Below are 25,335 nucleotides of genomic sequence, written 5' to 3'. Positions count from 1 at the left end.
ACAAAGCATCACTGTTGGAGCAGGTGGGAATTCTGTTGGGAGTGAGGATTGTAAGTGTTGGACATCGAGAAAATTCAAGCAAAGGACATTTGCAGGTGAGGGCTCCCTTGGCTGAAGGTCCCTGCAGCCACGCACGCACCCACTCACAGACCGGATAAACCTCCATGTATCGAACTGGCGTGTTTGCAGCAAATTTAGATTACAACGGTACAATTCGAAAGCTATTTAAAAGCAAGCGCCATTTACTTCAGTAGGGCTTATTCTCAGGTAAAATGCAGAATTGCATTAAGTGGCTTTCCGTGCGAGAGCGTTCAGCTATGTGGATCCCATTTGCAGGTTTGAGAAGCAGCCATGAATCCACCACCACAGTTCCAGTTAGAATTCACTACCTTATTAAAGAAGTAGACTATTGTATAGTCTCATGATACTGAACCATAATCTAGTCAACTATATTTTAGCTTTGTTTATTATATGAATCCATTCCATAGTTTATGGCTCAGTATATTGTGCAACGATAGATAGTGATATATATTGGCTTAGTATATTGTGACACTGGGGAAGGCAATGGCGAACCACCCCACTACAGTCTGCCAAGAAAACCTCACGGAAGTGGCATCCCCCCAAAGGGTCAGACATGACTCAGTGCTTGCACAGGGGACCTTTCACATCACATATTGTGCAAAGCCAGAAATTAGATTAGCTGAGTAAGTGTGACATGCAAACATAGCTGAATGGGGACATGCTCTTGTAGACTGGTATCTTTTGGCCAAGGTTAAACAAGCGTGGAGTGGGGTGATCTGAATTCAAACAGGTTATTTTCTTTCCAACTAGTTCATCTATCCTAAGCCCTATGGAAGAGGAAGTAGAAGATGAATCAGTTAAAAATCTTGCACAGGATTCCTTTCATAAACATGATGAAAGATACACATACATGTAAAAATGTTGCAAATATACCTATAGAAAGTCATTGTATAGAATGACCATGCATAATGCAGAAAGATTTCTTATTAGCAGGCAGAATGCCAAATCACTTCAGGCAGGATTTTAAAAATGGTAGTAAAATGGAGATCAAAGAGCAGTGTCATCATCTGGAATGGAATTTTATGTAAAACTTTTCCTTCCCTCTGTGGTCAACTTACAGACACTGTGCTTGTAACCATGATCATGATGTAAGTTTGCCTTTTTCATTCAATAATGCCCACTGTACCAACCATTTTATAGAATACAAAAAAAAAAACAACCCACACTCAGCAAATCAGTCATGTTTTATAGCATAACGTACTATGGAAGTAGAAGAGTAGAGTAATAGAGTATTACTTTTTTTGAATCTTCATACTAGTTAAAGATATTTATAACGTGCAGATTCTTAATGGGAATTTTCAACACGTGTAAATATTTATTTTCAGTAGGAGAAAACTAAATTTCTGAGCTATGGTTGGATTGTTCTGGTGGTAGTGCTGAAAAAGAAATAAAAGGAAATTATTTCTTTGAAGCCAATTTGCTACAACGTTTGGATTTGTTTTATGAGAGTTTTTTCTTTGGAGTTGAGGTGGGCTTCAAAAAGGTATTGCTATCTTCCGGGATCCCTCCAGGCTGTAATAGTGGCTTGCACTAAGAGCTACTGCTTATGAGTACAGATAGTCTTTGGTTAAGGATGGTAATTGGGACCAGAATTTCCATTCTTGAGCGACGCAGTTGTAAAGTGGGATGTCATGTGACCTCATTGCTTAGCGATGGCAATCCTGGCAATGCCTGTTGCCCTTGTTAAGTGATGAGCATGGGTTGTTAAGTGAGTCCCAGACGGCTTGCAAACAGCCAGCAGGCAAGTAAGGTGCGGTGGGGCCAGGGGTAGCTATTGCTAGGTGAGGTAGGGTCTGCAAGTGGCCAGTGTGAGCATGGCAGGGCTGGATGCAAGTGACTTACCAGAGTGACTTGCGACCTTCCCTGCTGGCTTCCCCATTCACTTTGCTTGTGGGAAGCCGGCAGGGAAGGTTGCAAGTGGCAATTACCCAACTGTAGGATGCTGTAATTGTCATAAGTGTGAGCCGGTTGCCAAGTGCCCGGATTACGATCACGTGACTGGGGTGGTGGTGGGATGCCTGGAACCTGAAGGGCTGATTGTAAGTACCACTTGTTCAGTTCTGTCATAATGTCAAACAGTTGCTGAACAAGTAGTCTTTAAATGAGGACTGCCTCTATTTGTATTTTTCTATTGCCTCTTGACCACAGGCAAAGTTTGGCATTTTTGGTACTGCTATCATAGGAAACACTATTTTCTTTGTCTTTTTCATTGTGTCAGTATAAACATGACAGATCAAGAACACCGAATGCACTCATTGAAGAAGGAAGTAAGGTCACTGTTGACACCTATCAAGGGAGGTCTTACCCCTTGTCAATTAGAAAAAGAATACAAGTCTATGATAGGAGAACAGCTTCCATTTCGTATGCTGGGTTACCATTCTGTTATGGAACTAGTGAAGGACATGCCTGATGTTGTTAACATATGTCCAAAAGGAGATGGCACTGTTGTCCTCAAAGGTGGGTTTTATTTTAATCTGGTAAGAGCAGGGCTGGTAGGAGCAGGGCATGGGGAAGAGATGTTTGATAAGTATATGGAGGTCTTAAGTTTTTTTAAAAAGTGATCTAACTTGGCCAAGGAATTGGCTGTTATAAATCCTTTAAGCATAAAACACTCATATTTACCACTAAAGGTATAGAAATTAAAGGTTTTCACAAGGGGAGGGTGGAAATATATTTTCTTTATTTTTCTGGGGCTTCCCAGTTCTACCCACAACTTTGCAGTGTAATGATTTGTTAGCAATCCCTTAAAGTGTTTTTAAATATTGGCAGTTTTTTAGACTTATGATATCTTGCAAGCCTTCATCACTATGTCTAGCAAACAACAGCAGGGTTCTTATCAACCTATGCTGTGCACCTAATAGATTGAAGATAGTTTGCATTTCCCTTCAAATTTTTTAAAATTCATGAGTCTGTCTTCAGCTGGTAAGGGTTTCCAGAGCAGGTCATACAGATCAGTCTTTCTGTTCTGGGGCAGTTTGAAAGATAAAGGTCAAAGGTCAAAAGCCCAGTAAGTAGGCAGTTGGGGTGGGGGAGGGAGAAAATTGCAAATGAGACAAAGTAAAAAGCTGTGGGAGTGTTTGTTTTAAGAAGTTCAATAATGCTAGACTTGTGAGTGGGAGATTATTGTCTGTACAATTAGAAAAATACCTGTGCCTGCAGAATGCAAACTATGGGTACTAGTACTGTGATAATAAACATTATTTCTTCTGTCTCTTAGCTATTGCAGATGAATCTACCAAAAGGATTGCAAGCTTGGTTGCCAGACAAAGGAGCAGATCTAAGCCACATTTTTCCAAACATAGGCTGAATTTCTCTTTGCCTTCCACATCTCGCTCTGGTCTGCCTTGGCACCCCCAATTTTCTCTAAGCTTGCCTCGGCGTGGGGGAGTCCCTCCTCCTCTGCCTGCTGTTATAAAAAGTGAGCTGAAGGAACTGCTGAGATTTTCCCCAGTTTTGCTCTCAGATTTTGACAAAGCCTTTGTCCAACGCTTTGGACGTACATTTGAATTCATGCGTTACGGATTCTTCTCTATGTTTGAGGTGCTGAATGCAGCTTCGGATATCATCAGAATTGTGCAAACCAGGGCAGGCTCTTTGTTGATGTTAAAAGAAGTCCCCCTTACAAAACAACCCGAAAAGTTGTCAGAGTGTAAGAGAATGTTTATTAAAATTCAACTAGAATAGCTCTTATTTAGCACACTTGCTTACTAAGATTATGAGAGTCTGCCTAAGAAAAAATTGTGGATGTGTGTGGGTGTGTGTCTTTAATAATGTTCTCAAACTTTAGGTTCTCAAGTAGTGCTACAGTGGGGGATCTTGTTGCTGGAAAATATATAGTGATTGAGGTGGTGGTGGTGGTTTCCCTTCTGAGAGCATGTACTTTCTTTGAGATGATAAATAGAAGCACTCTTGGCTGTAATTAGAGGAGAAATAGTAGTAGTAGAACTGGTCAGTGCTTCTTTAGGTTAATACTTAAAGCAGCTGGCTGAATGCCCAGCAAGAAGATTAGATTAGTGAGGATAAGGCAGTAGTCATTGTAAGTTTGTTTGGTTTGTTTAATTAGATTTATGCATATGGTCACATGTATTGTTACAGACATGAATCTGCATATGCTCATTTTCCAAACTACTCTTCTGATGAGAGATTGAGATTTTGCTGCTTAGAACCTTCAGTATTGACTACTGTAAAATAGAAAATGGAGTCATGTGTCGTTCTTGCTGAATTTTTTCTCCTGGCTTTTTAAAGGCAAAATGGCAGTCCAGTCAAATAAAACAAAGCAACTATCGCCTGCTGCTGTACCAGAACCTGTAGCAAAGATGCCTTCTCCAGTCCTGCCTATGGATAATCTGTGTTCAAATGCAGACCAGAAATCTGATAATTTGCAAACGCAGGTGAAACTAGTTGAAAGTCCAGTGGTGACATCTGAGGAGAGGATGAGACAAGTAAGAAGCAGAAGTATTATACCTGAAATAAAGGATTTATCTAGATCACAGGAATTCTGTGGCATGGAATACCTTTTCATTTTATACAGCAAATCATCAGGAGCTGACTGTGAAGATAATTCTTAGGTGATATTACACTCAGCTAAAATTCTATTAGGTATCTACACACACCCACACACATTATATATAACTTTTCAATGCAGCTATAACCCAATTGACAATGAGTCCCACTCTTGGTTTAGAGTATTACTAAATAAGAAACATTCATTCATTCATTCCTATCTATCATTAGTTCCTATGTTTTATTTGAATTGGCACTATTTATAAATTGTGAAAACATTGTTTTGGCTAAAAAATGGATTCAGTGAAGAAAAACCAAAAAAACAACAACCCCCAAACCCCAACCCCTACCATTAGGAAAAAAAAACTTTTAAATGGTCTTGGAGGGTGGGTATTGCCAACTATTTGGGTCTTGCTACATGTACTGTTGACTTTAGTCCTGCCAGTATGTTATCTTTGAGGCTGTATGGCAATTGACAGAAAAAGTTAATACTTCAGATGGATAACAGTGGTGGAAAAGCTGTGGCCCTCCAGCTATTCCTGATGCTGAATTACACCTTGCAGCATCATTTGCTTTTGTCTGTACTGGTTGAAAGTTCTGGAAGTTATACTTAAGTAATCTGTGAAGGGCCATAGATTAAATGGTTAACGTAAGATAATGTGAGAATCCTTATGGACATTGGATTGCCTATCTTGAAATATCCTTGTACAGCAGAAGGATTTTAAATCCTAAATTCTTAAGGTTCTCAAGAAAAGTGCTGGGGTGCCACACAATATTCAGATAAGTTTGTTTTCTAATTATTACCAGGCTAAAAGGTAGTAGCAGTTACTTGTTTAGCTTTCAACATCTATTTCTGCTTTATTACAAAAATATTCATTCCCCTTTTTTTATGCTAAGATAAGTATATTCTGGGCAGCTTACAACAAAAAATAGAGGAATATATATCCAACAATTCAATATAAAGTTTTAAAATAATTCTGGAGAGAGGCAAAACTTAAGTGGATATTGGAATAAAATTACCTTACACATATCAGTCTTACTTTAGTAAGTCATTCTCTCCAAACTTCAGGCTAACCTACACATACATCTAATTAATCTACATTTGATTAATACGAATAATATTGGCTTACTTCCCAACATTGTTACCACTCACAATAAAAAGAATGGAAGGAGTTTTTTTTTAAAACTACCAAAATGTTTAGAAAGAAAGTGCCTTTCTCCCTGCTTATCAATACAACCCAAGAGCTGTATCTACCCCTTTCCCCCCACTAACCAACAAATGCTACTAATTACTAGTTCACTAATGTTCTGATCTATGTAAGTATTTAAATTCCTTGGTGTAAGCCTTTGAAGAGTCTTATGTATGGAAAATTTATTTAAAACAATTTAACAAATCTCAGAATTTTTATATTGCAACAGGTAATTAACGGGTCTCTTAGTCATTCCTGGGAACTAAAAATTCTCCCCCAGGAGGCTGCTAGCAAATCTTTGATTCCTATTCTATAAGTTCCTGGGAAGTTAATCTACCAGGAGGATTTTCTCCTGATTTACTTTTGCATATAGGATTCTTTGCCATACTCAAAATTTCTAGGGACCAAAAAACACTGTGGTCCATTAACTTTAAAAAATAGTTATTTAGTGATTAATTTTAGCATTGAATGAGATATCTTTGTGTCCTGGCTGCTGCTGACAAATAGGGAAGACGTTTGTTGCTTCTACGTTTTGCTTATGATCTCTCAGAATCCTTTGGCTAGTCACAGTGGCAAATACAGTGCTATGATGGGAGGATTTTTGATCCTCAGGCTCTTTCTTCAGTTTTAGATTAGTGCATAAGTTTAACAACTTGTTTTATGGTAAAGTGGTCAATGCAAATTTTACATTAATGCTTTCATAAAATACTTGAGCTGCAGAATTTTGCAAAAACAAAAGCCTTTTTATATGCATTGTCATTTTCTTTCACTCTTGGATAACTCACTTTTTTCCTCTGAAAGCTTAAGAAAGAAATGAAGATTGTCCTTGCCCAAAAAGGACCTGGAGGGTTAATCAGCTCAGAACTTAAAGAAAAAATTAAAATTGTAAGTACTGTATTCTGTTTGGCTGTAGTTCTGTGTTTCTGGGATAGCAACCCAGAGAACATAGGCAGGATCTGTTCAGTGAAGGAAAATGCTCCAAACCTAGTGGGGAAAATTCAACACTGATGCCTCCCATTTTTGCAGAAATGTCTGCAGACCTACCAAAACCAAAAACTAGCTGGGAGGGGAGAGAAACCCACAAACATTTCTCTGCCTTCACTTCTGCCTGTCACTGAAAGGATATTGAATTCCTTGATACAATGGGATGGATCAGGATACAAACAATATTTGTTTGCCAATTCCCTTAATGTGTGTTTAATTAATTAATGTGAATTTCCTCAAATCCTTGTTTACAAAATACAACATTTTCTTAAAAATTCACGTATTTGTTATATCTTGTTTTTTGTTACATGTATTTCTCTGATACAGTTTTTTTTTATATTGAAATTTCCTCAACACCAGTAAATGGCTTTTTTAACACATGACTTTAAGAGATAGATTTTTGGATATATATTTCATAAATGAGTTGTTTTGTTTAGTTTTTTAAATCAAGCCTTGGTTCAGTTTTACCACCAAGGGTGTGCTGCATTTGCTTTTGTGGATTTCACATATGTTTCCATAAAAATCCATGTGGATCTGTTCTCCATGGTATCCTGGGGATTTCTACAGGAGCATTTTGGACATAATGCCCCGCCCAATTTTTAAGACTGGTAAAACAGCACTTGGACTTGCCATTTTTCTTGTACTTCCAGTAAGCTGAGATTTCCATTAAAGCAGACTATAATTTGATTTGCGCTTACCGTCTGAGCCAAACTAGAAATCAAAGAGTATCCAGATTAGTGCAAAACCAGCCTTTTTCCTTCTCTTGTTTGTGCTTCAGTTGAAGTAATAAAAATGATACTTGGGAAAGCACAGGGTAGACAAATTTCCTATTGCTGTGGTCAAAGTATGAAAGTTTTGTTTGAGAATAAAGGATTCTGATATTGATACATTCTGTAAATATTTAGATACATATCAACATTATTATTATTATTACACTTTTATTTGTACAACTCAAAGCAGCATGCATAATGCTCCCATCAGCTACTTTTCCCCACAATAGTAAACCTGCTTAGATATAATATTTGTTACTGTTTGGGACGAAGTTGTAAACAAGCTAAACAATCACTGTGATTTATTTTTAAGATTGTAGCCCAGCACCCAAATGGCCTGCATGCTTCCAAGTTACCTGGAAAATTTGAGGTAGGGGTTATCTATTCAGATTTACTTGTATTTACTGCCTTTTGCACATGCAAGTGCGCACTCTCTCTATCTCTCTCTGTACAACAACTGTTGGAACAAATAGAGTGTATAAGCTGGACCAAGCTAGCGCCATATTTAACCACTGCATGGACTTTTAGTATAAAAAATAGTAGGTGCATACCACAGCCTGCAAATATATGTGGGGGTAATGTGAGGTGCAGAGACACTGAGGAGTTCCCAGGGAAGGCATTTCACAGGCTAAGTTAGTTTCTCATACATTTTTAATTGACAGTTTGTTTTGCACCCATAACCTGCACCCTGGTATGGACATGCCATGGCGGAACATTGCATACATACCTGGTATCTGTCCCAGGGAGCATTACATGTTTACTACCTTTAATAAAGCTTGTGATGATCACACTAGCTTTCAGCTCCTCTTTCTTGAAAATCTCTGGGGGGCATTTACATTTGCATTTACATCTGGGGAAACAGAGACAGAAGTTTCAGAGATAAAGCATGGCATAAAATGGTTTCCTGTTTGTTGTTTTCTCACTGTTTTTGGTTGCATGCATTTCTTCCCCTGTGTTGTGTATCATTCTCTGGAAATGAAGCAGTAGCACAATACGTTTCTTATTCAGGTGTCTCTTCAAATCCTGGTTTGCAAATTCACTTCAAACCATGGTTTCCAAATTTATTGATTAAATAATAGCTTACTGATCCAGTGTCATGTTTTTTCACATTATAGTTAAACTTCCCACTTGACTGATAGCCTTATACCTGATTCACTTATCTTGTAGCTATGTGGATGGTTGGTTTGTTTTTCTTTTTCCTTTGCTGTATTTAGTTGATACGGGTTCTGTTTTATCTGGCCACTGACCAAAAATAAATATTACCTATTTAAACTTCCTTATCTGTAGTTTGTCTGAATTAAATTAGTGTGGCCTTCCTTTCACTGTGAGATGACAAAATAATATGTGAACCACATACTTCATTCTGTTAGATCCCCCCTCCTCCCAATTCTATAAACTTAAATCCTACATTTGTGTAACTGTTGTAAACTTCATCTGAACTTTTATTCAGTATCAACTGAAAGTGAACATAGACTGTGGTGAAAATGTTTACTGGGTTGTATTTTTTGAATGAGAATAAGGATGCTTTCCCATTTATGACAAGTGATGTTGATAATTTGTTATCATGAGCTGATCTTGCTCAAGATTTTATCCCCTTTTCCCTCATTTATTCTCCCTGTTTTATCAGCATTCGGGTAAAATCTTTTTGGAAATAATGTCAGCTGTGTTAACTAATTTCTGATTTAATCAGTCCTGCAAATTGAGCCATGGGTTCTATTTTGAAAGTTTTTTTCTTTATCTAGGAGCATTTTCATGAAAAATTGCCAGTAAGAAAACTGGGTTTCTTAAATTTGATGGAACTTGTTGGTGCTCTTAATGATGTTCTCCGTATTGAATGCAAAGAAGGGAAACAAGATTGGCTTATCTTTGACATTGATTCACAAAGCTTACCAGATGGTAAGTGGAAGTCCTACATGCACAAATCTTCCAAGAAGATGGGCCCCTTTATATAATTTGGTTATACAGATTTCTATTTAAGTATTTAAATGTTTACAATATAATTAATAAAAATGTATGTTTACATTCTTACAGTGAAGATAATTTTTTCCAATTACTAAAGAACCTGTATTGAATTATAGTTTCTGTATGCCATTAAATTGCTTCCAGAAAATTTGGTTAATGACTGTTCTGTTCTTGACACACAATGTGCTGTGTATATATTTATAATGGGAAGTTGCAGCATGTATCTGTTTCTTCTCTTGCAATCAAGAGTCTTAGTTCCAGCATGGACTCCTCCATTATTGTATAAGTAGTAAAGTATACAGATGTTTTGTGACATTTACTTAATATTCAAGGAAAGTCTTGGTGAGGGTGTGACTAAATTGATTGAATTTAAAAAACATGGCTTCTTTTAAGTAAGCTACCTAAACTACCTCAGAGATTCACTGTTAACTTGACAGAACAAACAGGGATGAACAACTTGAGGCCTTCTAGATATTGCTGAGTATAACTGAAAGTATCCCTCACTGGGATGCTGGGAATATGAGAAGAAAACATTCGAATGGGATATCAAATCACCATTCTGTCATTTTACTTTAAATTTCTGTCCACTCAATTTCCTCAGTGGGTTGGCACCATCCCTGTATATCTTGACTGTGAGATTCCAGACAGTAAAGTGCAGTGAGACTGGGTAAGTCAAACTTCCCCCAGAGTAGTACCCAATAGTTATAATAAATTACAAGGTTTTAATTAAAAAACACAAAATTTAGAATTTTTATTAATATTTTTGTTCTAGCTTAAAAAGCTTGCTCTGTTTGAGATAATCAGCAGATTTGATATTCTACAGAGGATTTACATAAGATGCAATATTTGAACAAAAAATTCTTACCTTTTAATACTGTAGTACTATAGCTCAGTGCACATAATTTTATGGTTTTATATTTTATGGTTTTTATAGTTCAAGTTTTTACTGTTGTTGTGAGCCACCCAGAGTTGTGGTTTAAGGTGGGCGGCTGCTCAAATAAATAAATAAATACCCCCCCTCCCCCGGTGTGGCTTAACAAGGAGACCAGCAATATTATTTGGAGATCTGAATTAGTGTACTTCCTTGGCTGCTTTCTTTGGATGGGTAAAAGGAGTCAGAGGGCTGCAAAGAGTGCTCTGTGCTTCTTAAAATTTTTCTCTGTTCTGCATCTCTGAAGGCAAAAAGTAGTCAGACAGGCATGAGTTTCACTAGAAAACCAATGCAGGGATTTGGAGCATATCCCACACTGATTTTTTTTCTCTAAAATCAAAACAGCCAGATGTTGCTTAAAGATATGATTAATAACCTGGTTGTTTGGCCCAATATTTATTGTGTATCATTCCTGAGCACAAAATTCACCCTATTTTTGAATGAAAAATTTTATGTGTTCTAATATAAATCTATGTTGTTCCTACAGATGAACAAACAAATGGTAAGATTGCTCAGTCTAGTCTGTTAGCACACCAGGAGGCCTCTGAAGAGCTTGAACCACCCACCTGGGATTTCCCTTTGGAGAATTCTAAGAAACTGGAGTCTAAGTTCAGTGTAGTAACAAAGATGGTAACTCCGGTAGGATGACATTATAAGATATGTTTATGTAATGAAACATTTAATTTTACGTAAGTGTAATAAAACCAAAGTTGCAGAGAGCAACAAGAGCAATAAAATCCAAGATAGCGGAAAAGGCTGGGAAAATAAAAATGGCTTTGCCTGGCATCAAAGTGACTATGAAGTGGGTACCAGATAAATCTCTGGAAAGGCATTTTACCATGTGAGTGCCACCACTTAAAATATCTGTCACTGTACCCATTGCCACTCAGTGGGCCTCTAAAGAAGAACTCAAGGTCCAGGTATTCGTTTGTACAGAGAAGTAATCCTTCAGTACTCTGTACTTTGCTTCATCAGAGGTGAAGCCCCAGAATGGGAAAAACAAGGATGTTAAATTGGTTCCAAAATGGAATGGGAGCCATTGAAGTACTGATATTGCATGTCCATTTTCCCCCCACTTCTAATTAGCAGTCTCAACCATATTTTCAATAATACGACGTTGCTAACCCACTTCCAAAGGCCATGTACATGGCATTGCAGTAGTCCAAATGAGAATCTATTAAGAGATGATATAATCTGTCCTGGTGTGTGTGTGTGTGTGTGTGTGAGAGAGAGAGAGAGATTGAGATTGAGATTAGATCTTCATAGCTGGGAAAAATACTATAGCTTGCAGAGGCAATTTACCTTCTAAGGGACAGAAATGGATCATGAACATTACCAGACTGTGTATCTGATCCTTCAGGGAGAACATATTTTATCTAGAACAGATAGAACTTTATTAATATGGACAACCAGCTATTACAAGGGCCTTAATTTTATCCAGATTGAGCAGCTTTTTTGTCTCATAAAGTCCATTATTTCAAGGCACTAATTAAGCTTACCCAGTAACTCAGCTAAATTAGATAAAAAGGCATAGAACTGGTTATCTGACTAATGATAATGTAACTCCAAATCTTGGAATGGTTTCATTCAGTGCTTCCAAGATCCCAAAACATATCTCTTGAGGAATTGAACAGACATGCCCCAGTCATCCCTTCTTTAATTCGCCATTCAAACAGTGGAATCACTGAAAAGTTTTGATAGCCCAGCTTTTCCAGAAGTATACCAATGAATTGCAGAGAACAGAGGATGAATCAGTGAGCCTGAGTTCCCACATGACTCTCCTGGCAAAAATTATTTCAGGAAATCGCCAAAATTGAGTCTAAATCTTGATTGAATGGTGAAAAAATGTTTTATTTAAGAATACTTGAAATTGGCTGGTAATCACTTGTAAGCAATAATAATTGTATTGCTTCCTTGAAAAAAATGTTAGGTTAATTTTGGTGTGAAGTATCCTTAGATACTAAGATTCTTGTACCTTTCAAGATGTATATTTTTCCACTGATTAACGCAGATTTTAAATTAGTTTTTGCTATGTTATGCAGTCCTTTCTGTTTATTAAATGATATGTAAAATGAGGGTGGGAGATATGATTTGTGTGATGGAGAGAGGTATAGGAATATCTTTTTGCAAATTTTATTGACAGTTACCAAATAAGGCAGGCAATGCAGTATTCTTTTTTTTAATATACTGTATAATTTCTGTATATATGTGTATTGCAGTAATGGAGGGTGGCAGGACAAAAAATTTAAATACGAACAGCTCAAAAATCACAGAAATTTGGAAAGCTGAAAGAGTAACTTCTATGTTTCCTTGTCATGGTTTTCCAGCCATGATAATTAGTCCTGAGTTTTATGTGAAGGTGATTCTTTCTTCTCTTCTTGCATTTGCAGTACTTAGGCATAGAGAAATACCACATTATAAAGGAAATAATGGAAGAAGAAATACCACCAGATGCTGTTCAAGATGAAACCCTTTATAGTCTCCCCCAGTTTGGCATCAGTGCTTTGGTTGGATTATTTGTGGAGTACATTGTGTCCCCTTCACAATTCTATGTCCGGATCTACAGTGGAGAAACTTCTGATAAGCTGGAGAATATCATGATTGAGATGAGGTGAAGATATATTTGTCCACTTCTCTAGCGTTCTAGACACCTTTCTTTGCACGAACCTTACTAAAATTGAAGGGAAAGTGAGAGTTCAGTTTGTTTTTTTCTGCATGGATGCTTGTGATACATTAACTGTCAACCACTAGCAGTGCAACTACACTCAAGATAGTTATCCATGCACATTTCAAAGTGTGAACTTTCAATATATTTGGTTTATAACTATCATTTTTGTTCGAAAGATTGTGGGGAACAACTATAAGCATTGTTATAATCTTTCATTAATTCAGATTTCCATAATTTATATGTACCATTCCCACAAGAATAAGCCCCCAAAATAGCAAATAGGATTAGACAGAAAACATTTTTGCAGGCTTGAAGCAAAAACTGCTAAAATAGTACCAGATGATATAGCCTTCTATTCAGTGTAAATCTATATGTGACATATATCATGAGAGGAGATATGGGAAGACTGACTTTGTTAAGATGGCCAGTCAGGAGTTCAGATAGTTTTGACACTCCAGGCACTACCTAGTCCTCGTCTCAGTGTTTGTTTTGTGACTCAGAAAAAAATGTGACCACTGTATGTGGGAGCAGCAGAGTCACCCCTCAAATCTATCAGAGAAGATGAATGAACAGTATGAGAGATATGTAGGCCTCAGGAAGGAGGGAGTTCCTACCAGTGGGAAACCACTTTCTCCACAACTGTTGAGGAAATACTGCATACTGTCTGTCAGAAATTTCAGCTGTTCCCAAGACTGGATCAGCGCAGCCCAAGAATGTGGAGGATGTCTTAGTTCCGGTATTCTAAACTGAACTTGTTCTGTTTTAATTTTAAAAAAATAAAGATTGGTTAAAAAATAGGATTTTTAAAACTGGATATTTTTTTTTTGCTAGTCCAAATGACACATCAGAGACCTATTCCTGTTTACCTTACAAGAAGTCCCACTGAATTCAATACAGAGCACCTCAATACTGATCCACGTATAAGATGTTGTAGGAAGAAAGTTGTATTAGTCTATGGTAGCCAAAAAACAGGAGTTTGGTAGCACCTTTTCAGATTGCAGAGCTGTAGCTTACGAAATCTTACACCTTTTGATAAAATTTGTTAGGCTGAAAAGGTGCTACCAGACTCCTCCAGATGTATAGGATGCTACAGCAGTGACACATTTGAATCTTGGCTTTCAGACGGTGCTATTCTAGTAAATGTGTAGCTAATCGCTATGTCATGCCTGAAGCCTTAATCCGTCCTGGCCAGCTTTGTTGTGTAAGGAATTCTGAAGACAAATGGTGGTACCGAGTTATCATTCATCAACTTCTTAATGACCAAGAAGTGGAAGTGTTTTATCCAGACTTTGGAAATATGAGAATAGCTCAAAAATCTTCACTGAGATTTCTCAAGTAAGTAAATTGTTTTTCTTTAAAGATGTATAATGACACATAAAGGCTTTCGTAAACATATTTTCACATACTATAACCTAGGCTTAATGTTGATCATGATAAGGGAATGAACTGGCAGTCATTCCACAGACTGTCAAATGAAGATTCTCATCATTGCCTTCTCCCTTCTGTGCCAAGATACCCATCAGCTTTTACTTGATCATACTTTCCCATCATTATTATTGCAGCTGATTCAGCTCAGAGCCATTGCAATGCCAGGGAAGGCTAATCCTTTCCCCAGTTCCTTTGTCCTACTTCCTGAAAAACTTCTTACACATGCACAGGGTGGAACAGAGTGGGTTTTTTTTAAAGAAAAAAAGGTATAGGAACAGCTTTACTTTGGTTCAATTTTTGCCTCCTGTTTTGTTTACTTGATAGACTGCTTCCTTAGCCATTAGTTTGACATTCTAGACCGTGGTAAGATAAGTTACAGTAATTGATAGTTAGATGTTGTGTTAAGCACTGGATTTGGATGACATGGAAAACACAATTCATTTTATCAAGATTGAGTAATAATAATATCAAAACGTAGTCTCCAGAACTGTTGCTACTTATTTCGAGGACTGTAGATTATTTTGGAATTTTGTGACAGAATTGAAATACTTTTGAAAGGTATTTATGTCTTTTGTTTCATGCAGTACAGTAATAAAATGGTGTATTCCTTGCCCTTGCAAGCAACCAAAGCCCATAGAGTTCGTGTTCCAGCCCTGAAGCATTTTAATAATTTAGTTCAGCCATCCAGTTAGAGGAGAGGAGAACTTTAAATACATTGGGTATATTTACTAAAAAATCTGTTTGTTTGAATCTGAAAGTAAGATCTAACAGTAGAGAAGCCTGTGCTTGTACACTATAATTTCATTTTTACTTTGTGGATTCTGATCCAGTTTGCTAGTACATCTAAACAAGACAAACTATGATTTGCTAGTAAAGCAACAAGATATTAGAGATGACCAACAGTTCATTAGTTCAGATAAAATGGCAGGTATACTGTAGACACAGTCTCCCTGTAGACAGGGATAGTCTGTCATGGGGGTGGTTGGCACCTTGATACGGCCCTGGGAATTGTATTGAGACTGTGGTCTTACCATCTTGGATTTTGTATTTCATATTTTATATCTTAGAGTTTTATGTATATTTATATTTTTATAATGAATCTGTTTTAATGGTATTTTAATTTTGTTATTTTAATTCGCTTGTAAACCACCCAAAGTCGTTCGTCGAGATGGGCAGTGAAGAAATGCAATAAATAAATAAATCAACTATGGTTCATTTCAGAGTAATGAACATCAGCTGGAAACCAGATTGTGGTTTATTTACCAATTATATCTATTACTTAGTGTGATATGTGAATGGAAAGAAATGATTTCTTTGTGGTATTCTGAATTTTTGTTTATTTTTCTACCTTTCCCCAATATCTAACCAGTTCACAGAGGTGCAAGGTAATATAAACATTTAAAAAGAAGAAAACAGATCAGAAATTGGTTTTACAAGTTTTGATTACTTTGTTAACCTGTTAAACTGTGCTCTGAAAGTGTGCTGTGAAGTGATGTACATATGTAGTCAGTGGCAGGGTCACACACTGAACTAAGCTATAGTGAAGTTTGTTTGGTTTTGGCTTAGCACAGTGTGTGCATGAAGCCATAATGGTTTATGAACTATGATTTATTACTTAATGATACACAAATCTAAAGCATATGAAGGGATTGGAGAATAGTAAATGTAAGGATCTTGCTATAGCATCAAATCATATTTTGTGGATCTGTGAATTAGCCTATTATGTCATTCTTCCTACAGACACTGCTATGCAAAGCTTCCTGCTCAAAGTATCCCTTGCTCTTTAGCCTGGGTGAAACCAGCAAAGGTATGTAATTTCCTATTTGCTTGGTTTTTATTCTGGGAGTTGGCTGGAGATGATAACTGAAGAGATAAACACAATTTTCTGAGATCCTCTAAGTGAAGAAGCTTCTGAATGAGTCAATCCAGGAAATGGCTAAAGCACAAGTGATCTAAGACTGACAGTGAGGTTAGACAGATCATATGTTAGAGCACAGGATTGTCAAAGCAGTGAGATTTATGTTGTTTTCTCCATTATATCCAGCACAGATTGTCCTGATGATTTGGAGTTTATTGTCATCTGTGGTAAGGACTCCTCTGTTGTAGCCCTTGAAATCTGCTGTGAGAAACTTGTGTGGCATATGGGAAATAAACCTGTCTCCTTCACATAGTTTGAATGCCTTTTGGATTCCTTATGTACCAAAAGATTCAAGACACCATCTCATCCTTTTGTAGGGGATCGATTTCAGTTGTTTAAGGGGATTCAGGCAATGGCGAATATATCTTTGCACAATGAAGTGGTGCTCTTTTTCTTGAAGCGTCTATTCCTGAAAAAGCCTCCCCTGAATCCAGAGGTGTGTGCCATATTTAGCCAAAAGGAAGATGACCCTGAACTTAAGAATCCCTTTCAGGAGAAACAGAAAGAAAGAAAAGAATATACCCCTTCCAGCACAAAAATAGAAGATGACTAAAACTGGATGGAGTTGGGCTAGCAGCATTGAGAAAGGGGAGAAATTGGGTTGGTATTAAGTGAGGAGAAGAGTCAAGGAAGGAAAAACAGCAGGGAAGTACTGAGTATGGTTTTGATGTAGTTTCATGCGGTTTGTGTATTGATTTAAATATTTTGCTTATTTTGTATTTTAGTATTTGTATTTTTTTAGATTTAAGTAATTTACAGAACAGTTGAAATTGGGGTCCAAAGAAAAAATAAGCTGCAATATTAGGAGAGAATAAGAAGAGATTGGCCATACTTTCAGAGCAATGTTAGCATCAGAACTTAAATATTGGAATGGTTGAATAACTCAGGGAATGAATAAGTTCAGTCAAAATGTAAAAGCAGCTAGAACAGAAGTTAAAGGTGTTCTATTAACTAGGCAAGAAGTTAAATTGGGAGCTGTGATATTTTTTTAAAAGACTGATAAATCAAGAAAAACAATTAAAGCAAAAATGTTTATTTATTAAATTTATATCCTTTTCCTTTCCTCCTGGGGCTGAAGGCAACATACATAACACAACATTCTTCCAAGTTTTCCCAAAATAACAATGGACTGAAAAATAGAAAATATCCCAAAGTCTTCCATGACAGTGAGAAGACTTGAACTTGTGCTTTCCTGATTCTAAATCTAACCTTTGCATGTATTTAGCTTTCTGCTTTATCCTCTTTTTTTTTCCTGCATAAAGGGTGATTGGACCATCAGTGCCATACATGAATTCCAAAGACTGTGTGAGCTGAAATTGTTGGTTGGAGTGGTCCATGAATATATAAATGACATCCTTCACCTCTTCCTCTGTGATACGACTTCTGATGAGGATATATACTTGCACAATGTTTTGAGATTAGAGGGTCACGCACTCATTTGCAAAGAGAACATTCCTTCCAAGGTAAAAGGAAGACAAGCCATAATGGTGGGGTGGGGCTGCAATGCTGAATTATGGCAGGGGATTCTCAGATTGGCTTGTGCTGTGCTAAAAGAAAAAAAATTGAAACAGGATGAACATACGGGGAACTGACATTGTTTCAAAGAAATCCTCGTTGGAAACGTGAATTTGTTTTACAAAATGGCAAAATAAAAAAGGGGGTTATACAAAAAAAATAACGACATGGACCAGTTATTTCTCTTTTTTTTTCTTAAATGTAGTTTAAAATGTAACCTGGGTATAAAGAAACAGTTTCCATAAAATTAATTTTAGAACAGCCTAATCTTCTATTAAACTACAAATGAAGCAATGAAACAATGAAGCAATTAAACTACAAATCAGAAATCAGTCATAGGTAAGCAAGCCTACCTGTGGGTTGGCATCATACCTAATTAACAAATTAGTGTTCTGGCCATAACTCTGCCTTCAGGTACAGGTAGCGTATGTTATGTTAAGTTATGAAACTGAGCTGTAAAGTAATAGCAAATGAAAACAAGTTAATGTTGTATCCTGTGTTGCAGCTTGTTTCAAGGTCAGATTGGAAGCCATAATTTTTTTTTTTTAACTTTAACAGGGCTTCAAAGAGTTAAATCCTTTCACACTATATATGAAACCAAGCCCAAACCCACAGGCTGTTTTCACAGAGACAGACACTTCATTGCTTCAGCAGGAATTTCTTGCAGACTTCCCAGAAACAAATCCAGAGACTTGCAATAATGAAGTAGTTTCACAGGTGGGAAAATCTGAGCATTTGATTATTGCTCCCCATGTGTTTTTCTCTGTTCCTTAACCCCATAAAACTCTTCCATGCCACAGAATCCAAACTGAGTTAATGCTGTAAGTTGAAACTGTAATTAAAAACATTTGTGAAGTATTAGCTAATTAAGGACCCATCTGCGTTATGTGAAGGCCAGTCGTGGGTGTGAGGATACTTTCCTACTGGTCCTGTTGGACTTTGGACAGCTTCCAGTGTTTTACAATTCTTATTGACTTGAATAATGAACAAAACATAGTGTCTTTTAGTTCCATTTTCTTGTCTGATCTATTGTCAAAGTAGTAATTGATGACACTAGCTTGGGCCCTGAAAGTTTTCTTTTACACAGGGTTCAATATTGTAATTTATTATTTAACTTAGAAATGAAGCTGCTGAATGGAATTGTCCAAGGCTTTGAGGTTTCCTGAAGATACCTGTCTCTTTATTTCCTTCTCCAGAAAACGGGGAAGGATTAGTTTCTCTTCTAAACTAACATCTAGTAACTATGGTTGTGTGGATGGGTTAAATAACTGAAGGGTTGTTGTTGAGGCTGATGGATACTCTAAAGTCAGAAATGGACAGCTTTTCCTGGTGCCCTGCATTGTGTACTGCTGGGCCTGACAATCTCTTTGCATCAACCTGACTTCCTTCACCATCTGTCTTCATATTTTTAAATTAAAAGGAGTGCTTGCATGACACAAAGCAGGACACCAGCCTCCAGCATTACTTCTGTTCCCAGTACTTATTCTGGGCCAAACATCAGCCCAGCAGGCATTAGAAAATGAAAATAATGGGTACCTGCAATCCAGTGTTTTGTTTAGTTATATGTTCATCTGCCTAAAAAAAGACAAAGATAGGCTAGTATGGTAAAGAACATCCTAGGGTGGTAGCGAAGGTGGTAAGGAGTATCCTCCCTAGTTTACGTCTAGTAGATGGGTGTTTTGTGGCTGGCCAGACCTACTACAGCACTCATTGGCAGATGGGAAAGCCCTCCCCGCAGCAGCCAATACAGTATCACCCCCCCCAACATGCTTTCAAAATGAAGAGATGCCTACCAGTTCCCAAAGTTTTCCTATCCCTGATACAATGGAATGCACGAAAATCAAGTTTCCTTTATGAAGCAAAAACTTGGAGAACGTCCCTTGAAAGAGAAAGTCTGACTTAGGATATGGTTTGCTCATGCCTTTCTCTATCTGCAGGCATGGTATCCATAAAAGTTACGCACCGCATGGCTTTGTCACCTAAGCACGCTCATTCTAAGCAAGCATATGCAACATGCCTCTTTGTACTTCTAAGAAAGGGCTAAGGAACAAGTCAGTTCTGTACCTGCTCCTGAGCTGGATAATGTCATGATTTTTAGGAAGCTGAAGTCCTGCCTCTTCTTTTCCAAAATGCAGGAGGCACAACCCCCTTTCTAAGACTTTCTGTGCAGGCTAAGTCTGTGTCGCCACCTCCTCCAGCATGAGGTAGCTACAACCAAGCTCTCCTTGCAGGTGTTGCAGATAGCTTATCTGCTGCCAGAGAAGGGACAGTGCTTTGGGGTCTTTGCTCAAAGCCCTTCAACAGGACTAAAGAGTTTCCCACATTCTTGATCTAAATAGTGTATTCTTTATGTCCTACTCCTAGGCACCTTTTTGTCACTCCCACCTCTGTGGCTAACAGATAATCTCGTTACACCTCTCCTCTTGGAGAAACCATTGTAGTTGGTTCTGATGGCTGAGAAAGGGGAGGAGCATCTTAGCAGCACGTAGAGAGAGAGAGGTTTGCTGTGGCTTCCTGTGCTTTTATGTCTTTCACTTTTGGCCCCTTATTTTTCCACATGCTCCTTCAATATGCCATGCACATTTGACTGTTAACTGTGCTTTGAATGGATACATGAAATTCACACACACTTTTTTTAGTTACCATTATAATATTTAGTTACAGTTATAATAACTGCCCAGAGTTGCTGGCAGTCAGGCAGCATATAAATTTAATTTATTATTATTATTATTATTATTATTATTATTATTATTATTCAGGGGATGAGATAATCTTACAGAATCTTACATGAATATTTCCTCATACTGTTTAAAATACGTCTTTGGCAATCAAATGTTAATGCCTCTACAGATGCATTTTTCAGTATTTTGCCTTTTAAAGCAATGAATGTGAAATTACATAATCAGATATGTCAGTGGGATTAGGAAATGAAGCATACACAAGAAGAGTTTAAAATAAGATGGTTCCAGCTATTTAGCATTTTCTATTTATACACTGAAAAGGTAGTAAATAGGAAAGTACATAAATAAAATATTGCGAAGTCTCTGATGAAAGTTAAAGATGAATATACATGAATAGTATTTATTCAGCAAATCTTATCCATATTTATTTTGAAACTCTAAAACACTAAAAATGCTTTAGTGTCTTAAGTCATTGGCAACTTACTAAACTATGTTAAATAGTTGATACAGGCAGTCCTCACCTACCGACCGCAATTGGGATCAGCAACTCCGTCACGTGACTGCGCCAACTTAAAACATCAGTTCTGGCTGCAGCCATTAAGTGAATCACCTGCAGTTATTAAGCACAGCATCACATGACTGTGACTTGCGACTTCCCTTTGGTTTCACCATTGACTTTGCTTGTTGGAAGCCAGCTGTGAAGGTCGCAAATGGCAATCGTGACCGTGGGAAGCTGCGACCATTGTAAATACGTGCTGGTTGCTAAGCACCTGAATCATGATCACATGACTGCGGGGATGCTGCAATGGCCACAACTTCAGGGACTGGCTGTAAATCATCTTTTTCAGCGCCTTCGTAACTTAGAGCAGTCGCTGAACTAGTAGTCAGTAAGCGAGAACCACCTGTACGGTGTAGGAGTTTAACAAAGTGGCTAAATGTGAATGGATTACTTTTAGTAAATGGAATTTTGTGCAAGATTTTCCAAAGAACAAAATCTCTATAAAATTTTGCATTTGAAAATAAATGTATAATTAAAATGACAATATTGTAAACATTTTCTAGCAAACAGCAAGCCAGTGCTCAGATCCTGAAGTACCATACTTGGAGCCAGTGTATTTATGCAAAGAAATTTGGGATGACAACTGGATTCCTTCCATATATTATGAAGAAAAGAAAAATGGAGATACTTCTGATAATTTATGTACTGATATTACAGTAGTTTCCCACCAGACTCCAGGTGATGAAGGAAGCAGAAATGAAGCCCAACATAACCAAGGCTTGATTGAAAAGGTAGATTTTTTTTACTGGTTTCCAGTGTTTCCAAAGGCTCAAATGAGATGCAGTGCTCTCTATCCCAAAGATGCAGAGTTTATAGTATGTAGTTTTTTAAAAAAGAAAACCATAGTCTGTATGAATAAACTTTAAATTGGCTAAAATACAAATTGAAACTAAAAGGATCAAATACAAAAATTATTAAAACAAAGGAAACAGCATAGCAATAAAAACAAACTGGAAAATCGTACAGGTCAGCAAACATACCACATAGAGTGGAACACCAAAAATATTTTGGGAAACTTAAGGCAGTGATAAATGCCTGCTTAAGAATACTTTCGATCTGTACCCAAGGACAGTATTTCATAAAACAAATGCTAGTAGTAAAAACAAACTTAATGTCCTAAAAGGTCTGCTCAAATTTCAGATGCTTAGGGCTTCCAGAGCAGTTCACAAACTCGGTAAGAAGCAGATAACTTGGCTACATTGTCCAAATCAGATTGAATAGAACACAGAAATCAATGCTTTTCACAAATATCAGAACTATAATGGTGTGATCCAACTGATCCTGTAATGGGCTTCTGCTTCGTTCAAAATATCAAGCCCCTTCTTCTTTTAAGGGCATCTCAGCAGTTAGCAGTGCCTAGCTGATTTTGTCTGGGCTCAGAAGTTAGGCAGGATCAGGCCTGGTTAGTACTTAGAGTGGGCTTAAGTTAGGCTAGACTGGGATGTCAAAATCATCTGAGAAGAAAGCAAAGACAAGCTATTTCTGTACTGTTGTCAAGAAGACTGCATGGAAGTATCCATGAAGTCCCCAGAAGTTGATCTGGACTTGAAGGAGACATTCCTTACTTTCAAAGGCAGCCCCATGTTGAATCCCTTGAAATAATCAAGATTTGGAGACTATGGAAAACTGGTCTGACTTCTCCAGGCAGGGGTACTGCTGAGACCATTGCCAAAAGTAGTAAAAAGGAATCTTAATCATTGGTGCCCTCTGATCCAAACAGCAGCTGTGCTCAAAGGAGTATGGTAGCCTGCCATAAAAAGAATTAAAAAGAATGAAACCCCCTTTTTAAAAACTCCTTTACTAAATTCACTTTGCCAGTTGGGGAACCTAAAATGCATGATGTGTAACTTCCTTTCCTCACAAGAGCATCATATTTGGTGTATTAATAGATTTAAAAGTGTGTCTTGTCACAAAAGCAGACTGGTAAGCACTCACATAGTTAAAATAAATTTTTAATTACTTAATTCAGTCTTAATTCACTCTTAACTTCAATAAAGAATGCAAAGCTTTATCCCTTTTATGCTGCTCTGTTCTGTTGTAAATTTCACAGATTCCAGAAGAGTTCTCTCAACTCCAAAACATTTCAATTAATTTTTGTTCTCCTAAGTAAAGAATGCAAATAATTGTTCTGCTTCTATCTAATTCTACTTGAATAAATGGATTGCTGCCCACACTGCTGCTATCATAGTACTTTGAGACCTAGGCATTTCTGTATGTAGGATTTGTTTCCTCTGTTCTCTCCCACCGTTCTGATCATCATTTAAGTTTTGATCTCCCTGCAAGACCCAAGGGGTGGAGAGGAGTCATTTTTTTGCTTGGAATAAATGTGCTTCCTTTTTTGCAGACTGGGGATGTTTCCAGTGCCATTGAGACAACAGATGATCCTAGTTTGGAACCTCCAAATGAAATTCTGAGCTCATCAGCAGAAATGAAGGTAACCTCATTTGTATTGTCTCTATTTAGGAGGAGAATTTTGATTAGAATGGACAATTGTATATTCTATAGCAATTCCAATAGAAGAGAATATCTGTAGCTCTTGGTTGGAGTCCTTGGTGCTCTCTGAGCTTGGTTGTTTGCTTGCTGACGTTTAATTACCCAACTAGGTAAAATCATCAGTGATTATGTTTCCTAGTTGGGTAGTGAAACGTCGGCAAGCAAACAACCAAGCTCAGAGAGCACCAAGGATTCCACAGTCTATAGCAATTATTATACAATGTGCGTAATAAAGGTATACTGTTAGACTCTTCAGATTTTCACTACATTTGCTGTTCCAAATTTATGTGACAGTCACCTATGCCATATGAAGCCTATGCTTCAGATACTTCCATTTAATTCTAATGATGCCAGTCAAATGGCTGTCCTTGTGTTTTAAAGCAGGTTCCTTTTTTTCATTTGACTGCAGACAAAATCCTCTGTTGGAGAGACATCTGATTCTTTGCCACAAACATTAGAAGAGTTTTATGTCTCCATTGCTCATTCCAAAAAGTCAGAAAAGCTGAGCCAGAATGAGTTGGATGTAAACAAATTGTCTACTTGCCACTCCCAACCTCTTCCATCAACAACTGTGTTGCATGGTATTTGTGAGCTTAAAACAATTTTTATGTATGCATAAAAATGACTCTTGCTATAGTATTATTAAACTAGTTGCCAAAATGTCATGCCCTGTTAAAATGAATTTGTAGCCAAGTTGATGCTACAAAATAAGATTCAGTAGAGGTGACAAAAACATCACTTTTTGAATCATAGAAGTTGTCTGTTGAATCCTAGAAGAACTAAATTCTGTGATGTCAGGAATGATGACTAACCAGAATAGTATGGAGCATACTGATTCTGAAAGGGTTAATATTTAAAGTAAAATATGGGGGAGCTGTGGGTGGAAAATAGGGAAATGTTACTGAGCTGACTGCCTTGGGTTCTAGTTTGTGCACAGCAGATTCTATAAGTCTTCATTGTTTCACATAAGGAATTATCATGCAGTCTAGGCAGAGGTTTCCTTTAGGGACATGAGAACAGCTTCCTCTACTCTGTTAGCACTTCCTCTTCATGATGATAGTGTGTTTGTGGAGTAACATAATATGATCTCTCCTCATGTTTGTTTAATCAAAGATATGATCAGAATGATTAAGGAGAAGATACAGGAAAGTATGCTTACATTGTAGAAATGTGAACTAGCCGAAGTGAGATTTTTCAGGGCAAACAGCTGGATCCAGGCCCTATAACAAATAACTTCTGGCCATTTTTTCTTCTCTTTACTATGCAGGAAGAGCTTCTTCAGAGAACAAAGTCAGTGATGCTCCTGGAATTCAAATACTTTCCATATATAATGCTAATCAATATTCTGAACCTAGTGCCATTGGTCACAATGCCTTGGTCTTCACTGCTGAGCTTCAGGGGTCTCCAAAATTCTGTGTCCCTTGCAGTCCAGCTGTTGCCTTGGGAGCATCTGCACGATTAGCTGCCTCTGGTGGATATTTCTCCCTTAACTTGAGGAAGGTGAAAATATGAGAAAAGTCAGTGTGTAGCTGTATGATTTTCAAAAGACTTTGATGTTCATCTAGTTAACTGGACAGTGGTTAAGAAAAGATCTTGTAATTTGTGCCTATGGGAAATTATAATTTAGAGCCCAGCTGAAATTTGGGCAAGTG

At 37.4% G+C, this 25,335-nt stretch overlaps 1 protein-coding gene across 1 annotated transcript; it reads left to right on the top strand.

Annotated features, from left to right (window-relative positions):
• TDRD5 (tudor domain containing 5) lies at positions 1-25,335 on the top strand. The gene is made up of 17 exons (XM_063298470.1): positions 1-95; positions 2,300-2,538; positions 3,299-3,730; positions 4,327-4,523; positions 6,576-6,659; positions 7,842-7,898; positions 9,271-9,424; positions 10,909-11,060; positions 12,812-13,032; positions 14,212-14,424; positions 16,258-16,324; positions 17,698-17,898; positions 18,509-18,667; positions 21,694-21,921; positions 23,535-23,624; positions 24,093-24,264; positions 24,951-25,335. Exons 2-17 carry the CDS (start codon positions 2,307-2,309, stop codon positions 25,193-25,195), a joined length of 2,904 nt encoding a protein of 967 aa, XP_063154540.1. The 5' UTR covers positions 1-95; positions 2,300-2,306; the 3' UTR covers positions 25,196-25,335.

This window comes from Candoia aspera, chromosome 3, assembly GCF_035149785.1.
Source record: "Candoia aspera isolate rCanAsp1 chromosome 3, rCanAsp1.hap2, whole genome shotgun sequence".
In the NCBI taxonomy this organism is placed as follows: Eukaryota; Metazoa; Chordata; class Lepidosauria; order Squamata; family Boidae; genus Candoia; species Candoia aspera.
Note: the sequence above shows the minus strand (reverse complement) of the source record. Positions and strands in the feature narration are given on the sequence as shown.

What these genes read in the sequence shown, in the direction of transcription:
- TDRD5 (XM_063298470.1), top strand. Translation starts at nt 2,307, where the DNA reads ATGACAGATCAAGAACACCGAATGCACTCATTGAAGAAGGAAGTAAGG. An exon ending in AATATCATGATTGAGATGAG is followed by an intron (nt 13,033 to 14,211) that starts GTGAAGATATAT and finishes CTTGGCTTTCAG; the next exon opens with ACGGTGCTATTCTAGTAAAT. An exon ending in ACCAAGGCTTGATTGAAAAG is followed by an intron (nt 21,922 to 23,534) that starts GTAGATTTTTTT and finishes CCTTTTTTGCAG; the next exon opens with ACTGGGGATGTTTCCAGTGC.